Source organism: Engystomops pustulosus, chromosome 7 (genome assembly GCF_040894005.1).
Source record: "Engystomops pustulosus chromosome 7, aEngPut4.maternal, whole genome shotgun sequence".
NCBI lineage: Eukaryota > Metazoa > Chordata > Amphibia > Anura > Leptodactylidae > Engystomops > Engystomops pustulosus.
The window spans coordinates 182,401,885-182,421,169 of record NC_092417.1 but is presented as its reverse complement, the minus strand read 5'-3'; the positions used below and the strand labels follow the sequence as shown (position 1 = coordinate 182,421,169).

The following is a 19,285-nucleotide window of genomic DNA, read 5'->3' as shown; positions in this document are numbered from 1 at the left end:
AGCAGCTCCAGTCTCCATCTTTCCAGAAGCCGCTCCAGTCTCTGGCTTTCCAGAGCCGCTCCAGTCTCCGACTTTCCAGAGCCGCTCCAGTCTGCGGATTTCTAGAAGCCGCTCCTGTCTCCGGCTTTTCCAGAGCCACTCCAGTCTCCGGTTTTCCAGAGCTGCTACAGTCTCCGGCTTTCCAAGACCCACTCCAGTTTGCAGCTTTTCCAGAGACACTCCAGTCTGCTGATTTACCAGAAGACACTCCAGTCTCCGGCTTTCCAAAGCCTCTCCAGTCTCCGGCTTTCCCAGAGCCACTCTAGTCTGCGGCTTTTCCAGAAGCCACTCCAGCCTCCAGCTTTCCAGAGCTGCTTCATTCTCCGGCTTTCCAAGAGCCACTCCAGTCTGCTGATTTTCTAGAAGCCCCTCCAGTCTGTGGCTTTCCAGAGCTGCTCCAGTCTCAGGCTTTCCAAGAGCCGCTCCAGTCTGCAGATTTTCCAGAAGCCACTTCAGTCTGCGGATTTTCCAGAAGCCACTTCAGTCTGCGGATTTTCCAGAAGCCACTTCAGTCTGCGGATTTTCCAGAAGCCACTTCAGTCTGCGGATTTTCCAGAAGCCACTCCAGTCTGCGGATTTTCCAGAAGCCACTCCAGTCTGCGGATTTTCCAAAAGCCACTCCAGTCTGCGGATTTTCCAAAAGCCACTCCAGTCTGCGGATTTTCCAAAAGCCACTCCAGTCTGCGGATTTTCCAAAAGCCACTCCAGTCTGCGGATTTTCCAAAAGCCACTCCAGTCTGCGGATTTTCCAAAAGCCACTCCAGTCTGCGGATTTTCCAGAAGCCACTCCAGTCTGCGGATTTTCCAGAAGCCACTCCAGTCTGCGGATTTTCCAGAAGCCACTCCAGTCTCTGGCTTTCCAAGAGTCATTCCTGTCTTCGGCTGCACAGTCCGCAGAGGTGCCAATACAAGTTAACAGAGCCCAACCCCGCCACAGCAAGACCATCTCGCTTTGCAGTAGGCTCTGGTGAAGACCAGATGCCACTTAGACTCCGGTCTCCCACGGTGGTCCAGAGGGTTTACTGGTCCACAGACTCCTCCTTCCGGACTCTTCCCACAGAGATTCTAGTTCTGTTGTCTGTGTACCATTACAGTAAGATCCGGCCATGGACCCCGCCAGGATCAGGGACTCAGACAAGGATTCTCATCAGTTGCTGGCTGTTTTTTCCGGTCCCGTCTGCTCACTCTTCGGGAAGAACAACTAGGCAGAGTTGCCTCCGCACTTCAACGTGCTTGAACCCCAGCATCTTCGAGGTCGGCTTCCACATCCGCCTCGCCTGGCTCCGGCTTTTCAGAAGCCGATCCAGTCTACAGCTTTCCAGAAGCCGCTCCAGTCTACGGCTTTCCAGAAGCCGCTCCAGTCTACGGCTTTCCAGAAGCCGCTCCAGTCTACGGCTTTCCAGAAGCCGCTCCAGTCTACGGCTTTCCAGAAGCCGCTCCAGTCTACGGCTTTCCAGAAGCCGCTCCAGTCTACGGCTTTCCAGAAGCCGCTCCAGTCTACGGCTTTCCAGAAGCCGCTCCAGTCTACGGCTTTCCAGAAGCCGCTCCAGTCTACGGCTTTCCAGAAGCCGCTCCAGTCTACGGCTTTCCAGAAGCCGCTCCAGTCTACGGCTTTCCAGAAGCCACTCCAGTCTCCGGCTTTCCAAAGCTTCTCCAGTCTCCGGCTTTCCAAAGCTTCTCCAGTCTCCGGCTTTCCAAAGCTTCTCCAGTCTCCGGCTTTCCAAAGCTTCTCCAGTCTCCGGCTTTCCAAGAGTCACTCAAGTCTGTGGCTTTTCCAGAAGCCACTCCAGTCTACAGCTTTCCAGAGCCGCTCCAGTCTCCAAGAGCCGTAAATGGTCCAAAAGATCTGTGATCGGGGGTAGTGGATCGCGTTTTTTCACCGTGATTTTATTGAGGCCGCGGTAGTCGATACACTGACGGAGGAAGCCATCCTTCTTGGCCACGAAGAAGAATCCAGCACCGCCAGAAGAAAGGATGAACCCCTTTTGCAGATTCTCTTTGATATAGGCCGAAATAGCCGCAGTCTCGGTAAAGGAGAGTGGGTACACCCGACCTCGTGGAGCTCTGTGGGACAGTCGTCGGGACGGTGCGGAGTCTTGGCTTGTTTCTCTAGGAAGATGTCAGCAAGATCCATATAAACAGCAGGAAGACCCACCAACGGCTTGAAAGAATCGGAAGAAGACCAGGAGGCAGCGAGACTGGCACTCAGGACCCCAGCAAAGAACCTCCCCAGTCTGCCAGTTGAGGACAGGAGCGTGTTGCTGTATCCACAGAAAGTCCCAATAGAACGGAGAATGTAGAGCGGGGAGGCATACTGGTGCGATACTGGACTGGGTCACAGAGGATCTGCCCACTGCCGGACGAGAAGACCAGGGGCTTCTCCAGACAAACCACAGGGAAATGATGCTGGGAAACCAGAGCATCATCCACAAAATTCACTGGTTCCAAAGCTGAGCAGAACTGGAAGATGCAGGCGTGGGGAAGCTTTACTCTCGCCTAGGGACGCTCCTCCTAGGAACCCTAGGTGTGAATGACTTCCTAGATGCTGAGGACGCAATGTACACGACTGGAGGAAGTGTTCCGGGCTGGCACAGTAGATGCAGAGATTTCCCTGTCTACATTTGGAGCGCTCTTGAGGTGTTACGGCAGAGGAGATCTTTGGAAAACTGGAGGCAGATGGGAAAAACGTTGGACTCAGGGTTGTGCTAGTTCAACCAGCTGCTCTGATATGTTGAAACGTATGTTGTAGAATCCAGGCTGGTAATTGGTTGATATCCTGGAAATACACAAAAACAGAGTCTATAAATTCTCTGTGTGGATTTCTGAGCCTTTCCTTGGTATGAACCTCTGTGTGCTGTTACCACCAGAGACTGCCATCTTGCTTCCCATGCGGCAGAGCCAATCTGCATGAAGGAAAGATTCCCAGCCTTTTACCTGCTGCTTCGTTGGACTGTGTTAGTTACTTCAAGATTTCTGTTTCCACGTATGATCCAGGGTTGTTGCCGCTAACATCCCGGACCTCCCCTTCACCTTCTGCCCAGGGATCTATTATATACACAGCGGGAGGGCCCCACGGGGAACCCTCCACTAAATTGCGGCCTCCACCTCTTCTTGCATCACCTCACTGGACCCTGACAGATGTGGATGAGGACTGTTCTCCTGAACCAAGCCACCGTGACATACCCTGGTGCTAGGCCGCGCTACAAGCCACTCAGATAGCAGGGAATCCACCTGCCTCCACACAAAAGGTCAGGACCCAGTGGGGCAACATTGCATAAAGAGGCAAAACAAAGTGTTAGTGAGGTGTATACAAAAATCATGTCCTGAGAGCGCCCCATGGAGGCCATGTCCTGAGAGCGCCCCCTGGAGGCCATGTCCTGAGAGCGCCCCCTGGAGGCCATGTCCTGAGTGCGCCCCCTGGAGGCCATGTCCTGAGAGCGCCCCCTGGAGGCCATGTCCTGAGAGCGCCCCCTGGAGGCCATGTCCTGAGAGCGCCCCCTGGAGGCCATGTCCTGAGAGCGCCCCCTGGAGGCCATGTCCTGAGTGCGCCCCCTGGAGGCCATGTCCTGAGTGCGCCCCCTGGAGGCCATGTCCTGAGAGCGCCCCCTGGAGGCCATGTCCTGAGAGCGCCCCCTGGAGGCCATGTCCTGAGTGCGCCCCCTGGAGGCCATGTCCTGAGAGCGCCCCCTGGAGGCCATGTCCTGAGAGCGCCCCCTGGAGGCCATGTCCTGAGTGCGCCCCCTGGAGGCCATGTCCTGAGTGCGCCCTCTAGAGGCCATGTCCTGAGAGCGCCCCCTGGAGGCCATGTCCTGAGTGCGCTCCCCGGAGGCCGTGTCCTGAGAGCACCCCCCGGAGGCCGTGTCCTGAGAGCGCCCCCCAGAGGCCGTGTCTTGAGAGCGCCCCCCCAGAGGCTGTGTCCTGAGTGCACCCCCCAGAGGCCGTGTCCTGAGTGCACCCCCCAGAGGCCGTGTCCTGAGTGCACCCCCCAGAGGCCGTGTCCTGAGAGCGACCCCTAGAGGCCGTGTTTTGAGAGCGCCCCCCCAGAGGCCGTGTCCTGAGAGCGCCCCCCAGAGGCCGTGTTCTGAGAGCGCCCCCCCCAGAGGCCATGTCCTGAGAGCGCCCCCCAGAGGCCGTGTCCTGAGAGCGCCCCCCGGAGGCCATGTCCTGAGAGCGCCCCCCGGAGGCCATTTCCTGAGAGTGCCCCCTAGAGGCCATGTCCTGAGAGCGCCCCCTGGAGGCCATGTCCTGAGAGCGCCTCCTGGAGGCGGTGTCCTGAGAGCGCCACCTAGAGGCCATGTCCTGAGAGCGCCACCTAGAGGCCGTGTCCTGAGAGCGCCCCCCTAGAGGCCATGTCCTGAGAGCGACCCCCGGAGGCCATGTCCTGAGAGCGCCCCCCAGAGGCCGTGTCCTTAGAGCGCCCCCCAGAGGCCGTGTCCTGAGAGCGCCCCCCCCAGAGGCCGTGTCCTGAGAGCGCCCCCCAGAGGCCATGTCCTGAGAGCGCCCCCCAGAGGCCGTGTCCTGAAAGCGCCCCCCAGAGGCCATGTCCTGAGAGCGCCACCTAGAGGCCGTGTCCTGAGAGCGCTCCCCCCAGAGGCCATGTCCTGAGAGCGCCCCCCAGAGGCCGTGTCCTGAAAGCGCCCCCCAGAGGCCATGTCCTGAGAGCGCCACCTAGAGGCCGTGTCCTGAGAGCGCTCCCCCCAGAGGCCATGTCCTGAGAGCGCCACCTAGAGGCCGTGTCCTGAGAGCGCCACCTAGAGGCCATGTCCTGAGAGCGCCACCTAGAGGCCATGTCCTGAGAGCGCTCCCCCCAGAGGCCATGTCCTGAGAGCGCCACCTAGATGCCGTGTCCTGAGAGCGCCACCTAGAGGCCGTGTCCTGAGAGCGCCACCTAGAGGCCGTGTCCTGAGAGCGCTCCCCCCAGAGGCCATGTCCTGAGAGCGCCACCTAGAGGCCATGTCCTGAGAGCGCCACCTAGAGGCCATGTCCTGAGAGCGACCCCCGGAGGCCATGTCCTGAGAGCGCCCCCCAGAGGCCATGTCCTGAGAGTGCCACCTAGATGCCATGTCCTGAGAGCGCCACCTAGATGCCATGTCCTGAGAGCGCCACCTAGATGCCATGTCCTGAGAGCACCACCTAGATGCCATGTCCTGAGAGCGACCCCCGGAGGCCGTGTCCTGGGAGCGCCACCTAGAGGCCATGTCCTGAGAGCGCCACCTAGAGGCCATGTCCTGAGAGCGCCACCTAGAGGCCATGTCCTGAGAGCGCCCCCCCAGAGGCCATGTCCTGAGAGCGCCCCCCAGAGGCCATGTCCTGAGAGCGCCACCTAGAGGCCATGTCCTGAGAGCGCCCCCCGGAGGCCATGTCCTGAGAGCGCCCCCTGGAGGCCATGTCCTGAGAGCGCCCCCCAGAGGCCATGTCCTGAGAGCGACCCCTGAGCACTTGATAACAGATGTAGCTGCCCATAGATACCATCACACGCCGCCATATTTTTCTGGTTTCTGTGGATTACATCTAGGAGAGGATATAAGAGCAGGTGCCTAGAGATCAGGCCCCGCCCCGGTCCGCAGAGACTACAAGTCCCGTGAGTCTCCGCGCTGTGGGCCGGAAGTGACGTGCTGCCCTGACGCTGCCGGGGGCGGATCCATCCGGGGCCTTGGCGCTCTCCTTCCTTTCGCGCCGGGCGCTGCGCTGTGTGGCGGCTCCATGTGCGCAGCTCGTCTGTAGCCCAGGACAGTGACAGGAAGCGGCGCCACTCCGGCGGCATGGACCCCAGCAACCTGATCGAGGCCCTGCGGGGCACCATGGACCCGGCCCTGAGGGAGGCGGCCGAGCGGCAGCTCAACGAGGTGAGAGCCGGGGCCCTCCTGCCGGCTCCCGGGGGCCCTCCTGCCCGGCTCCCGGGGGCCCTCCTGCCCGGCTCCCGGGGGCCCTCCTGCCCGGCTCCCGGGGGCCCTCCTGCCCGGCTCCCGGGGGCCCTCCTGCCGGCTCCCGGGGGCCCTCCTGCCCGGCTGTGGCCCCTGTGTGAGTGGCTCCCGGGGGCCCTCCTGCCGGCTGTGGCCCCTGTGTGAGCGGCTCCCGGGGGCCCTCCTGCCCGGCTGTGGCCCCTGTGTGAGCGGCTCCCGGGGGCCCTCCTGCCCGGCTGTGGCCCCTGTGTGAGCGGCTGCCGGGGGCCCGGCTGTGGCCCCTGTGTGAGCGGCCCCCGGGGGCCCTCCTGCCGGCTGTGGCCCCTGTGTGTGCGGCCCCCGGGGGCCCTCCTGCCGGCTGTGGCCCCTGTGTGAGCCGCTCCCTGTGGGGTTTTCTTATGTCCTTAGTAATAATCTCTATAAACAGATAATTTTATCCAAAAATTCACCTAAATTCGGTGAATGTTTCATCAGTTTTTTATTAAGTTGTTATTCTTTGCGTCTCCGGGGTCATGTGACGTCTGCGCTGATATCCTGAGGTCATGTGACTCCACGTAAATCAGATCGCCGCCTCATGACAGATAACGAGCTGTTCCTGTATCTCCGCTTGCTGTCAGTGACTCGTGATCCTCCCCGGAGCTCGGCCGCTGGTCACATGTGGCGGTTCTGGTCTCCCGGGTTACGTGGACGCCTAGAGACGAGCTGTTTGGGTTCTGCAGCCTCGGCTGGTACTTTGGGGCGTCTGTTTGCCGGTTCGGCTGCTGATCCGGTAATAATTCCGGCTCGCGCTGCTCCGCTTATTTCCTGTTATAACTGGTGTCTTACAGCTGAGGGTTTGTTACTATTGGCTACAGACACCAGACTGATACATTGTAACAAACTCTTGGAGAGTGGATCTTCTGTCCGCTCACTGACGGGCAGCAGAGGTCTGTGATGTGCGGTCACATGACCTGGTCTCCCATCATTCCTTGTTCCTGGTTTTCTCTGGAGCGACGGACACTTAGAGGGGTTTTCCACTGATTCATAGCACAGAACAGTCGCTGATTTGCCCCTCAGATGCCCACAGGCCAGGGTTCAGGGGTCACAGCCTTCTATTTTAGTAATGACTATTAACCCCGTGAGGTTGGGGCTGGGAGTGCGGAGCCCTGGATGTCGGATACATTGTTGCCACCTCCTGTATGGGGGTCCTGAGGCGCAGCCCCCCACACACATGGCGGCCGCTGGGTCCTGCCGCTCTTCCTGTGCAGTCATTTCCTCCATGTGGTTTGTGCAGATGAGTCACCCGCAGCGGCTCCTCCCGTCACATGTGACCTCAGGCTCCGCCCCTCCCCGGGCCCCACCACATGGTGTAATGTGTCGCTCTCTGAGACGCTGCGAATAAAGTTTGTTGCAGGAGCTTGTAGATGATCTCCCTCCGGTCATTGCCTCCGCGTCCTCTGACCCCTCACAGCCAATCACTGCGCTGTGTGTAAGGTTCTCTTCAGTGACAGCAAGCAGATGCCCTGGATTCAGGAATGTTCCCAGGAATGTGGGCGCTGTCTGCCGGGAATGTGCTGGGCCCCTCTTACAGCCGACGTGTCCTCATGGGGCATGAATAAGATTCCAGAACAGCAGTGAGGACTGACACAGCGCTGCATGAGTGACGTGCAGTGTTATGGGGGTCTCTGGGGGGTGGGGGGCCTGGTATAGAGCTACTGCAGTGTTATGGGGGTCCCTGGGGGGTGTAGTGTAGTGAGGGGGCTGGTATAGAGCTACTGCAGTGTTATGGGGGTCCCTGGGGGGTGTAGTGTAGTGCAGGGGGCTGAATTAGAGCTACTGCAGTGTTATGGGGGTCCCTGGGGGGTGAGGGGGGCTGAATTAGAGCTACTGCAGTGTTATGGGGTCTCTGAGGGGGGTGGGGCTGGTATAGAGCTACTGCAGTGTTATGGGGGTCCCTGGGGGGTGTAGTGTAGTGAGGGGGCTGGTATAGAGCTACTGCAGTGTTATGGGGGTCCCTGGGGGGTGTAGTGTAGTGAGGGGGCTGGTATAGAGCTACTGCAGTGTTATGGGGGTCCCTGGGGGGTGTAGTGTAGTGAGGGGGCTGGTATAGAGCTACTGCAGTGTTATGGGGGTCCCTGGGGGGTGAGGGGGGCTGAATTAGAGCTACTGCAGTGTTATGGGGTCTCTGAGGGGGGTGGGGCTGGTATAGAGCTACTGCAGTGTTATGGGGGTCCCTGGGGGGAGGGGGTGAGTGCGGCTGTGGGTGGATTAGTCTGCTGCCCGCCCGGTGCTGATGAAGCAGAGCCGGACGTGTCGGATGAGCAGTCAGCCGTCTCTTCCCAGTGTTCAGCACTTTCTATATAATCTATGACTCCGCTGTGCCCCCAGAGCTGACGCTCTACTCTGCCACCCCCCCCCCAACAGTCACCAGACTGACAAATGGGAATGAAAGTGAAACTGCTGCAGGGGAGTGTAGGGATCAGCTGAGGATGCGTGGATCTGGGGGGCACAGCAGGGGATAATGGGGGGGGGGGGTTGGCAGAGGACGCAGCGATTTGGGGCAGGACAGCAGGGGGGAGGTTATATTGGGGGGCAGATGGAACATAGATATATTGGATTGTCGGGGGAAGACGCGTGGCTCTGGGGGCACAGCGATGCTTCCTAACCCCAGAACCCTGCACCCCTGAATTGGGGGGAATCTGCAGAGGACACGTGGCCCTGGGGATATTAGAGAGGGGCAGCAGAAGATGAAGGGACATGGAGATATTGGGGGAGGGGGACAGCAGAAGACACGTGCATCTGTGGTGTATAGCAGTGGGGGGGAGGGACATGGAGATATTGGGGGAGGGGTCAGCAGAGGGCATGTCTGGGGTCACACCAGGGGATGGGTATATTGTGGGGGGTCAGCAGATATATCTGGGGATATTGGGGTCAGTGCAGTACACAGCAGAGATCGTGGGGATATGGGGGAGTCGGTGGGGATGCAGTGATTTGGGGGGGGGGCAGCAGTCGAGGACTTGGTTGCTCCTGCACAGCTCTGGGTCTCTAGATCTCTGCTTGCTGTCATTAAATGAAAATGTTTACACGGAGACCTCGTCCTTGTTACTATTGTATCCACGTCTCTGAGTCAGACGGATACATTGTTACCTCCTGCACAGCAGCCAGGTTATTCCCAACTGTATCTGGTGGGGTCTGACAGCTGGGACCCCAAATGATGACGTCTATTAGGGGGCTTCCACTCTCTCATGTTATGTGAAGACATTCACTGGAGCCGCTGATCTCACCGCGATCCATAGGAGAAGTTCTGGGGGTCTCACCAGAACCCATCACTGTATCCCTGTGTGTGTAGCAGCGGGGGCCCCTCAGCGGTTATAACATGTAGAGGCCCAGTCCCCTATACGTAGACCTCAGTCCTGCATCACTGAGTGCAAACAGACCAAGTTCCTATTTAACTCCTCGCCATGTTCAGGAACTCTGCTTGCAGTCAGTGACTTTAGGGGGCGCTTGTTACTACTCTTGTGCACCGCTGTATTGTGTGTGTCCGTTTTTGTAACAATGTGTCGTAACTTTGTGTTTTTTTTTTTTCCCTCCAGGCTCACAAATCTGTGAACTTCGTGTCGACTCTCCTGCAGATCACCATGTCCGAGCAGCTGGATCTACCTGTACGGCAGGCAGGTAAGTGGCCCATGTTCCGCGCCAGTAACCCCTTAGTTTCTGGGCTGGTGGAGACGCACGTGGACAGGGTAATGTCTGGTTCTCCTTCCAGGTGTCATCTATCTGAAGAATATGATCACTCAGTATTGGCCGGATCGTGAAGTGACCCCCGGAGAAGTGCCCACTCACACTATCCCCGAGGAGGATCGTCACTGCATCCGGGAGAATATTGTGGAGGCCATTATCCATTCCCCGGAGCTCATCAGGTGAGGTTGTATTACAGTGTGGCTGCTCTGACTCATTGTAACAAACTCTGCTGTGTGTCAGTTCATCATTTCCACGTATTTTCAGTCACTTCTCATTGTGTGTTACAGGGTCCAGCTCACAACCTGCATCCATCACATCATCAAACACGACTACCCCAACCGCTGGAGCGCCGTGGTAGAGAAGATCGGCTGCTACCTGCAGTCAGATAACAGCGCCTGCTGGCTGGGGATCCTGCTCTGCCTCTACCAGCTGGTGAAGAACTACGAGTAAGTGGCATCAACAGCACCAGGGGGCTCCTGCTGTATTATACCCCAGAGCTGCACTCACTATTCTGCTAATCCTGTGTATTACACTCCAGGTATAAGAAGCCGGAGGAGAGGACTCCGCTCATCGCCGCTATGCAACACTTCCTGCCCATGCTGAAGGAGCGTTTCATCTATTTGCTTCCGGACCCCTCTGAGCAGTCTGTCCTGATCCAGAAACAGATCTTTAAGATTTTCTACGCCTTGGTCCAGGTGAGTGATGGCCTCTCGTGTCATGGGCTCTGTCTGCATTGGCTCTGTGTCCTGTCGCTGAGCCGCCATCTTGTGTTTGTGTTGCAGTATACGTTACCCCTGGAGCTGATCAATCAGCCCAATCTGGCGGAATGGATCGAGATCCTGAAGACTGTGGTGGATCGGGACGTTCCTGCAGTGAGTGCCCAGGGATGGGGGGGATGTTATGTGAGGGTCTGTGGAGCCATGGCCCCCGCGCTCCTCAGTCTCTAGTGCTGTATTCTCATTGTCCTCTCTGATGCAGGAGACCCTCCAGGTAGATGAGGATGACCGGCCTGAGCTGCCATGGTGGAAGTGTAAGAAGTGGGCGCTGCACATCCTGGCCCGGCTGTTCGAGAGGTAACCTGTGATACGGAGAGGGTGGGGGGTGGATGATGTTGTATATATCTTGTTGGCTGATTGCTCACGTGTCTCGCGCTCCTCACCTGCCAGGTACGGGAGTCCAGGGAACGTCTCCAAGGAGTACAATGAATTTGCTGAAGTCTTCTTGAAGGCCTTTGCTGCTGGCGTTCAACAGGTTTGTTCAGGATTGTCCCTTGTCTACCCTGATGGCGGTAATCATGCGTTTCGGGCTCGCACTATGCGACGCTGTGTGTAACTTTAGTCTTATGTGATGGTTTCTCTTTTAGGTCCTGCTGAAGGTTCTGTACCATTATAAGGAGAAGCAGTATATGGCGCCACGAGTCCTGCAGCAAACGCTCAACTATCTGAACCAGGGGGTGTCCCATGCAGTAACGTGGAAGAACCTAAAGCCCCACATCCAGGTGAGTGACATTGTACCTTGCGTCCTCTGCCGCGCTGCTGGGCTCGCGCCTCCTGCTTCATGTCTTCTCTCCGTGACCTCAGGGCATCATCCAGGACGTCATCTTTCCTTTGATGTGTTACACGGACTCTGATGAGGAGCTCTGGCAGGAAGACCCCTATGAATACATCCGCATGAAATTTGGTGAGTTGCTTTAGAGAGATCGGGCTTGGGAGCCGGGAGGGCAGGTGATCCGCATCCTAAGTCCCTCTCATCTTCTGTTCACGCATAAGATTTGGGGGTGCACATATCTGCATAAAGATTTGATAAGAAATAAGGGAAGCAGTGGAGCCGGTCGTGTTCAGTGCCCCAGCGGCGCCCTGTGGATGTGCTCTCTCCGTGCTGCAGCGAATCTCTGGATCTGCCGCTCCATACAAATCCTTCAGGCTGTGCTCCACGGTGCGGTGACCATTGTCTAATCTGTTGTCTCTTCTCTTAGATGTGTTTGAAGATTTTATCTCCCCCACCACTGCGGCCCAGACGCTGCTCTTCACGTCCTGCAGTAAGAGGAAAGAGGTACGGCCACCGCTTGTCTATACACGTCTATCGAGCTCCTCTTCTTAGCAGGGCTCCAGGATTCTCCTGGGAATTGTCTGGATTGGGTTTATTATCCTCTTTCACCCTCAAAGCTGTATTTTTTTTTTTTTTCTTGATGAGTTACTGTATTTTGATATAAAACTTCAGCGATGGGATTTTAATTCAAAATGGCTTGTGTCTACTGGAAGAGCCAAAATCAGTCGGTTTCTGTGACTTGTGTCGCTCCCATGTCCCTGCATAGTGACTTGTGGGGACCAGACGCCTGGACCTCAGTCCATACTGTGCCAGGGGATCCGGGGGTTCTGGCCACCGTGTAATTCAAGGATCCACTCCATATACTGCGGGGTTCCAGACCCGGAAGCTGTTGGAGTTGGTTGTTAGTGTGGGGTTTGGCTGTAATGTTATCTATATCATATATCCTCCGAGCCAAGCAGCCGAGCCTCCTGACGCCTTGTAGCATATTTCTCTGAGGTTATAGACAGATCAGCCGTGCAGAGGGTCACAAGGACTGGTTTGTGATGAAGCAGTCACCCTCCCTTGTCCCTTGGATTTTGTGTATTTCTGGTTTTCTGATCTTGTTGTTGTTGCTCCTCCTCAGGTCTTACAGAAGACGATGGGATTCTGTTATCAGATTTTAACCGAGCCGACAGCGGATCCCAGAAAGAAGGATGGAGCCCTCCATATGATCGGGTCCCTGGCGGAGATTCTGCTGAAGGTATGTGGGTGTTAGTAGATGTGTAGGGAAGGGTCCGCTCCAGGTCCTCCAGATCAGGTCGTGTCGCCTATTATCTCCCTGCCTGGCAGCTCTGCGAGGATTATCAGCTCCGAGGATCAATTACCTGAGCTATAATCTCCTTAAACTATTATATGCGGAGTAATTGCTGGTGGCATCGCATGAAGGGAACCCTCATGGTATCTGGATCTGTCGTATGTTCTAGACCTGCATCCAAATCTTTGTAGGAGCAAAGGCCTGACGGATTTTATTTTCATTTAATTTTTACAACTCATGATAATTCAAAGCCTTTAGGAAAAGGTTTGGTTTTCTGGTCTTGACTTGCCCAAGAAGTGAAATCTGTACGGCTAACCACTGCCGCTCTAGCAGATCTCTTGTAATGCAGCGATGGGGTGTGTTGTGTGACATTTTGTTTCGGGTTGGTCTCACCTTGTGCTTCTGTTACAGAAAAAGATCTACAAGGACCAGATGGAGTTCATGCTGCAGAATCACGTGTTCCCCCTCTTCAGCAGTGAGCTGGGTTACATGCGGGCGAGGGTAAGTCGCTCTCCGGTGTTGCTGGACTTCCCTGTGGCCGCAGGGCTGTGTGCACGGTATCAGTCTGTGTCTAGTTTAGGGGTTTCCCTGCGTCTTGCTGGTTGACCTCTCTGCTCACACAAATCCTGCGGCCCGAGATCATGATGAGATCATAGTACTGGTCTAGTGACGTCTACTGGACGCTCCCACCACTGGCCAGCCTCCAAACTCTCATACACATCTATATACGCGTCTGGGGGAAGCTTTATCGGGCATCGGCGTCCCCTCTGACTTGTCCTGTACTCCTCAGGCTTGTTGGGTTCTTCACTATTTCTGTGAAGTCAAATTCAAGAACGACCAAAACCTGCAGACGGCTCTGGAGCTGACCAGGCGGTGTCTCATCGATGACCGGGAGATGCCTGTCAAGGTGGAAGCTGCCATCGCCCTCCAGGTTCTCATCAGCAATCAGGAGAAAGGTACAACCTACCTGTATGTAGTGTAGTCCTCTGCTATAATACTATTGTTGCTCTGGTTTCTTGCTTGGACCCGGCACATTGATTCTTGGACCTTTAATCAGGATCCACGGATAATCTAGTTTTTTGGTCTTAACTGGGTGACCAGGGTTTAGCTTGGGGTGGAGAGGACGCAATCTGGGACATCCTCTAATGACTTGTGTTGTGTTACAGCTAAGGAGTACATCGCCCCGTTCATCAGACCCGTGATGCAGGCCCTGCTACACATCATCCGTGAGACTGAGAACGACGATCTCACCAACGTGATCCAGAAAATGATCTGCGAGTACAGCGAGGAGGTGACGCCTATAGCCGTGGAGATGACGCAGCACCTGGTGAGTCTGGAGCCGGTCACTTGCGGTTGACTCTCCTGCTGCAGAGCCTCTTTTTTTGTATAGCGTCGCCCAGGGCTGCAGGGCAGTGTGCACAGTGTCAGTCTGTGACTAGTGAAGCCGCTCGCTGGCGTCCTGCCGACTTGCAGCCTCATTCACACAAATCCTGCGGCCCGAGATAAATCGGAGATCATAGTACTGGCCTAGTGATGTCCTCCGGACGCTCCCACCGCTGGCCAGCCTCCAAACTCTCATACATGACCTAAAGGCCAGTTCACTCCTTTTTGATTTTTGCCAATGCAGGTCTAAAGACTGTTTTGCCCCATTGTTTTCCAGGCAATGACTTTCAATCAAGTTATTCAGACGGGTCCCGATGAGGAGGGGAGCGATGATAAAGCGGTCACAGCGATGGGGATCCTCAACACGATAGACACCCTGCTCAGCGTGGTGGAAGACCATAAAGAGGTGCGCATGCCATGGCCTCTCTCTGTTTGGGGTCCTCTTTACCAGTATCTCAAAACACTGCGGTGGCTTAACCCTTTGTAATCCTTCAGATCACTCAGCAGCTGGAAGGGATCTGCCTCCAGGTCATCGGGACGGTTCTTCAGCAGCACGTTCTAGGTGAGCACCAGCCGGATGAATCTGCGGCTCCCAATATATGAAGGGGGATATAACGCTCCGTGGTTTTGTTTGCAGAATTTTATGAAGAGATCTTCTCCCTGGCGCACAGCCTCACCTGTCAGCAGGTGTCCCCTCAGATGTGGCAGCTCTTGCCTCTGGTGTTTGAGGTCTTTCAGCAGGACGGATTTGATTACTTCACAGGTGAGTTGTGTTGCGAGAGCCTCGCCTGCTCCTGGACACTTTGTATTTTAGGCCTTTACTGTTGGGATTCTACATAAGTAGGAACAGACATAGGAACCTGGTACATAGGAGGCTTGTACTTCTTCTTCAGTATTGGTGTAACTTTTGCTCTGGTCCAATATTCATGTCACTGACTTGTGTCCTCTGCTTCTGCCCAGATATGATGCCTCTGCTGCATAACTACGTCACTGTAGACACAGACACCCTCCTGTCAGACACAAAGTATCTGGAGATGATCTACAGTATGTGTAAAAAGGTAGGTCTGAGATCTGGCTCTTCTATAGGACATGGGTTTATTCACACTGGGTCACACTGGTGGACAGGGTTGTGGCTGGATCTAAAACGCCTTTGTATCCTGTAGAGTCCTATGTTGTCGTACCTTGACCTCCACATATGACTATACACCGCAGCTCAGGTCCCGGGTTTTTGTTACATGGATGCGTTTCCTGACAGGTGCTGACCGGTGTAGCCGGAGAAGACGCTGAATGTCACGCAGCTAAACTGCTAGAAGTTGTCATCTTACAGTGTAAGGGACGTGGGATTGACCAGGTGAGGACATGACTGCGGACTCCTGAGTGGCCTTGCGTTGCTGGGGGACGTTCCTGCTCATTGCCATCTTGTCTCCTTCCTGCTCCGCAGTGCATCCCATTATTTGTTGAAGCGGCTCTGGAGAGGCTGACCCGGGAGGTGAAGACGAGTGAGCTGAGAACAATGTGCCTCCAGGTGGCCATCGCTGCTTTGTATTACAGTCCTCCCCTCCTCCTCAACACCCTAGAAAACCTGCGCTTCCCCAACACAGTGGAGCCCGTCACCAACCACTTCATCAAGCAGTGGCTGAACGATGTGGACTGCTTCCTAGGGTGAGTGCCTGGTTCTGATCCAGCCCGGTTGTGCTCGGTGTGTAGCATTCATGGTGAGCTTCTTCATACGAGCATGAACGCAATCCCTTTCCCCGCAGGTTACACGATCGTAAGATCTGTGTCCTTGGACTATGTGCTCTTATAGAACTTGAACAGAGGCCCCAGATCCTGGCGGAGGTCTCCACGCAGATCCTTCCGGCTTTCATCCTCTTATTTAACGGTCTGAAAAGAGCTTACGCCTGCCATGCAGAGCAAGAAAACGACAGTGACGATGACGAGGATGGCGAAGAGGAAGATGAAGCTGGTAAGTAAATGCCTATTGTTAAGATTTGGGTAGTAGTCCTGGAGGGGAGAGTAATCATAGCTTTGTCACAGTCCTGCTGCTACTAATGCACATAGATTCATATCCCAGGATTGTAGCTTCTCCAAGTGCACTGAGGACCTGTCCTCACACTGCTGTGCTCTTGGCTATGTGCTCCTTCTAACCAATACTGTTCCAATTCTAGAACTTGGTAGCGATGAAGATGATATAGATGAAGACGGCCAGGAATACCTGGAGATGTTGGCCAAGCAAGCTGGAGAGGACGGGGATGATGAAGACTGGGAGGAAGATGATGCAGAGGAAACGGCACTTGAGGGTTATACGACTATAATCGACGATGAAGATACTCCTGTAGATGAATATCAGATATTTAAAGCTATATTTCAGAGTAAGTCTTGTAGATGATCAATGGTTCTTCTATAATATGTGACTGTCTGAACCAGTAATGTGTAATCTCCATGTGTTATTCCAGAGCTGCAGGGTCATGACCCGGCCTGGTATCAGACACTCACTCAAGGACTAAATGAAGAGCAAGGGAAGCATTTACAGGACATTGTCACCCTGGCAGACCAGAGGCGGGCAGCTCATGGTAAGTGCATAGATGGGAGGGGTGATGCACTGAGATCCAGAGATAAACTAGCCCGCACTGACTAACAGCTTATCTTTGAAAACTGCTACTATACAGCAGTACAACTATCCCTATATTGTTCCTTCCCATGCCTATGGCTATTCATAGTCTTCTGTTTCGGCCACACCTTTAGCTTCCTGTTTGACAAGTGGTTTGCTTTTCTCTTCAGCCCAGTGATCTCTGCTTTACCGCTTTCCCCTTTGCTAAGAATGAGGGAGATGCTGTCTGTGTGACTTCCTAAAGAGAAATCCTCAGGGAGTTTAGAGGGATGCTGGCTGTGACTGAAGAGTCATCGTCTCCCCCCCCGTTCCGTTGAGTTGGAGTTGCAGCTCAAAAGGAAAGACCTAAAAATGATGGACCATTGTTTTTCCACGGATTCGAGTTCCACTCATGTGGGGTCATTTGCATTGGTGTCAGCTTTACGAATGTACTGGAACTTTACAAGCATGGGGGAGGGACAATATAGGGATAGTTGTACTGCTCTATAATTGCTACAGAAACCCGATAGCGGGTGACCTCTGCAATGCGGCTGCTAACGCTTCTTTATTTTTAGTAATATAGTTCCAGGTCCTGGAACGCATCGTCCATTTTCGTTGTGAAGTGACACAAGAATATGGTTGTGAGGATTCCATTATTTCGGAGCAATTGACTAATTTTCTTCTTTTTTCTTTTCTTTGCAGAATCCAAAATGATAGAGAAGCACGGAGGCTACAAGTTCAATGCTCCAGTTGTGCCAAGTTCATTCAATTTTGGAGGCCCAGCCCCCGGCATGAATTGAGCTGTCACCTTCTTTCCTGCTAACGTGTGACTGATTGTAGTGAGAAGCTTGTGTTCCTCCCGATTTAGTGGATCCAGAAAACCGGTTCACGTTCTGAACTTATGACATAGGATTCTGGAGAGTGAGAGAGCGAATCATGGGACTCGGCCCAGGGACAGCAACAAACACACAGGGGGTTTTCGTCAGAATTTTTTTTTTTTTTTTTTTATATATTCCACTTTACACTTTGAGCTCAATTTCCATACCGAGGCCGATGGGGAGGGAGGTCATCGTGGCAGCTTTTTTTTTTTTGTTTTGTTTTTTCCCAATGTGGAAGGGGGTAGAAAAATCAACCATGATCTGGTGGAAGCGCGGGACGTTGTAACATCCTTCCTGTCTTACAAGGGCCAATTTTACTTCACCAGTTTTAGTGTCTTTAGCCTATAACCTATTTCTTGCCTCAGATCGATGTTCATTCTTTTATTGTAAAAAAAAAAAAAAGGCAAAAAATTGAAGAGGCAAATGAATTGTAGCCTTAGGCGACTTCCCTTTTATGGGGTAGAATGGAGCGGTCCTAACATAGAATGTTGAACACTTGTAGCACTACACAGAACGACTTATGGAAACGAGCAGCACTTTTTTTTTTTATATATTCGTATCCTTCCCGACCAGTGTGAATAAAATAATAATTAAAAAAAAAAAAATTGGCAACAGAATTTTTCAGTTTGTGCGTTAGAAGGGAACGGACGGACGGGGGGGGGGAACGCTATCAGGTATCCGGTGTCTTTGTGGCTCCGCGTCGGAGTCTCTCCTTGGACCTAACTTGAATAATAATAAGGCTTGGTAATCGATTGTTGCTGCGTTCCGCATCGCCCTCTGTCCTCCTCTCTTCTTCTTCTTCTTTCCAATTTTTTTTTTCCTTCTTCCATGTCCCTGAACCTCCTAAGATGTACGATGAAATTTTGGATACAAAAGCGGTCATGTACGGGGCCAGAGACGGACGGCCCTTCTCTTCTGACGCATGTAATAAATTGGACATGAATCTCTACTCTCAAAGAGTTTGAAGTGTGTGGATGAAACATCTGTATATGCAATCTATTAAAAAAAGATATCAAGATGAATTTGGGGAATTTTCCTGCCTTGTGCTTATTTCTTTCGTGTTGGGACTGATGTTTGTGCTCCGTGCGCAGGAACGGGACTGATGTATTGGCGTGAAACATAACTTATAGATGGGGCTCGAGGTGAAAGCTGTTGGGGGGTGACTGGAAAGAGTTCACATCCGATGTAAATACAGATTTGTGTCCACATTTAGAGGGCTATTCCATCTTAAATTTGCATACAGCTTTAGGACCTCATTGCTTAGGTTTACAGGCGTGTAGAGGGACAATGAAGGGATAGAGGCAATGCTCTCTAATGGCAGTTTATGGACATATATTTAGTTTAGGGGGGGATTATTTTGCATGACGGGTTCTCTTTAAATGATTGGATGTGGCTCCTCTAGGACTGTAATGGACTCTTGCATTGTAAGGGTAACCCGTAGATCTGCAGACTATTTCCAATCCTTGTGTCTGTAACCCACAGAGTATTTGTCACGTTCTGGATGGAAGTTCCTCTGCCTCTATACTAGATAAAGGATTAATAAAGTACATGAGGTGTGAGTTGGGCTTATTCCACAGATGTCTTGGATACTGGTTCACAAGATGTCTTGCCTCTGTCTGTAAAGCAGAGTCATTCGTTGTCTGAGTCATTCGTTGTGTAGATCTTTGCCCTGCTTGGCAGGACAGGAGCGTAGCCTTTGTAGTTTGGCTGTAAGGGAAGTAATGAGGGACTGTATTGTTGGCTTCCAGAGGGGACCGATTCTTTCAGGAAGTAACAAGGGGGACAACCGGAGGCAAAAAAAAACTTAATACAAGGAAAGTGACTTTTCTTAATGGTTATAAGTGACTGTGATAAGGTGATGCATTAGAAGGCTCATCTGTGCAAACAACCGTCCTGCTGCTTTCATCTAGGATGTGATGACCTGGCCATT

The 19,285-nt window shown here is 53.8% G+C and overlaps 1 protein-coding gene and 2 non-coding genes across 3 annotated transcripts; all 3 read left to right on the top strand.

Moving 5' to 3' along the window:
- The first annotated feature begins 5,645 nt into the window (after positions 1-5,645).
- IPO7 (importin 7) lies at positions 5,646-17,999 on the top strand. Its single transcript, XM_072119133.1, has 25 exons — positions 5,646-5,885; positions 9,515-9,596; positions 9,688-9,841; positions 9,950-10,108; positions 10,201-10,357; positions 10,445-10,534; positions 10,641-10,735; positions 10,829-10,913; positions 11,026-11,160; positions 11,243-11,342; positions 11,638-11,714; positions 12,334-12,450; positions 12,916-13,005; positions 13,295-13,460; positions 13,671-13,831; positions 14,165-14,293; positions 14,383-14,449; positions 14,525-14,650; positions 14,848-14,945; positions 15,143-15,238; positions 15,329-15,549; positions 15,648-15,853; positions 16,056-16,259; positions 16,344-16,460; positions 17,180-17,999. The coding sequence occupies exons 1-25, from the start codon at positions 5,802-5,804 to the stop codon at positions 17,275-17,277; spliced, it is 3,114 nt and encodes a 1,037-aa protein (XP_071975234.1). The 5' UTR covers positions 5,646-5,801; the 3' UTR covers positions 17,278-17,999.
- LOC140071467 (small nucleolar RNA SNORA23) lies at positions 13,045-13,225 on the top strand. The gene has a single exon (XR_011849162.1). It is a non-coding gene; the product is annotated as a small nucleolar RNA SNORA23 (small nucleolar RNA).
- LOC140071469 (small nucleolar RNA SNORA23) lies at positions 13,909-14,089 on the top strand. Its single transcript, XR_011849164.1, has one exon. It is a non-coding gene; the product is annotated as a small nucleolar RNA SNORA23 (small nucleolar RNA).
- Positions 18,000-19,285: the final 1,286 nt, after the last annotated feature.

What these genes read in the sequence shown, in the direction of transcription:
- IPO7 (XM_072119133.1), top strand. Translation starts at nt 5,802, where the DNA reads ATGGACCCCAGCAACCTGATCGAGGCCCTGCGGGGCACCATGGACCCG. An exon ending in TTGCTGCTGGCGTTCAACAG is followed by an intron (nt 10,914 to 11,025) that starts GTTTGTTCAGGA and finishes TTTCTCTTTTAG; the next exon opens with GTCCTGCTGAAGGTTCTGTA. An exon ending in TGGCGGAGATTCTGCTGAAG is followed by an intron (nt 12,451 to 12,915) that starts GTATGTGGGTGT and finishes CTTCTGTTACAG; the next exon opens with AAAAAGATCTACAAGGACCA.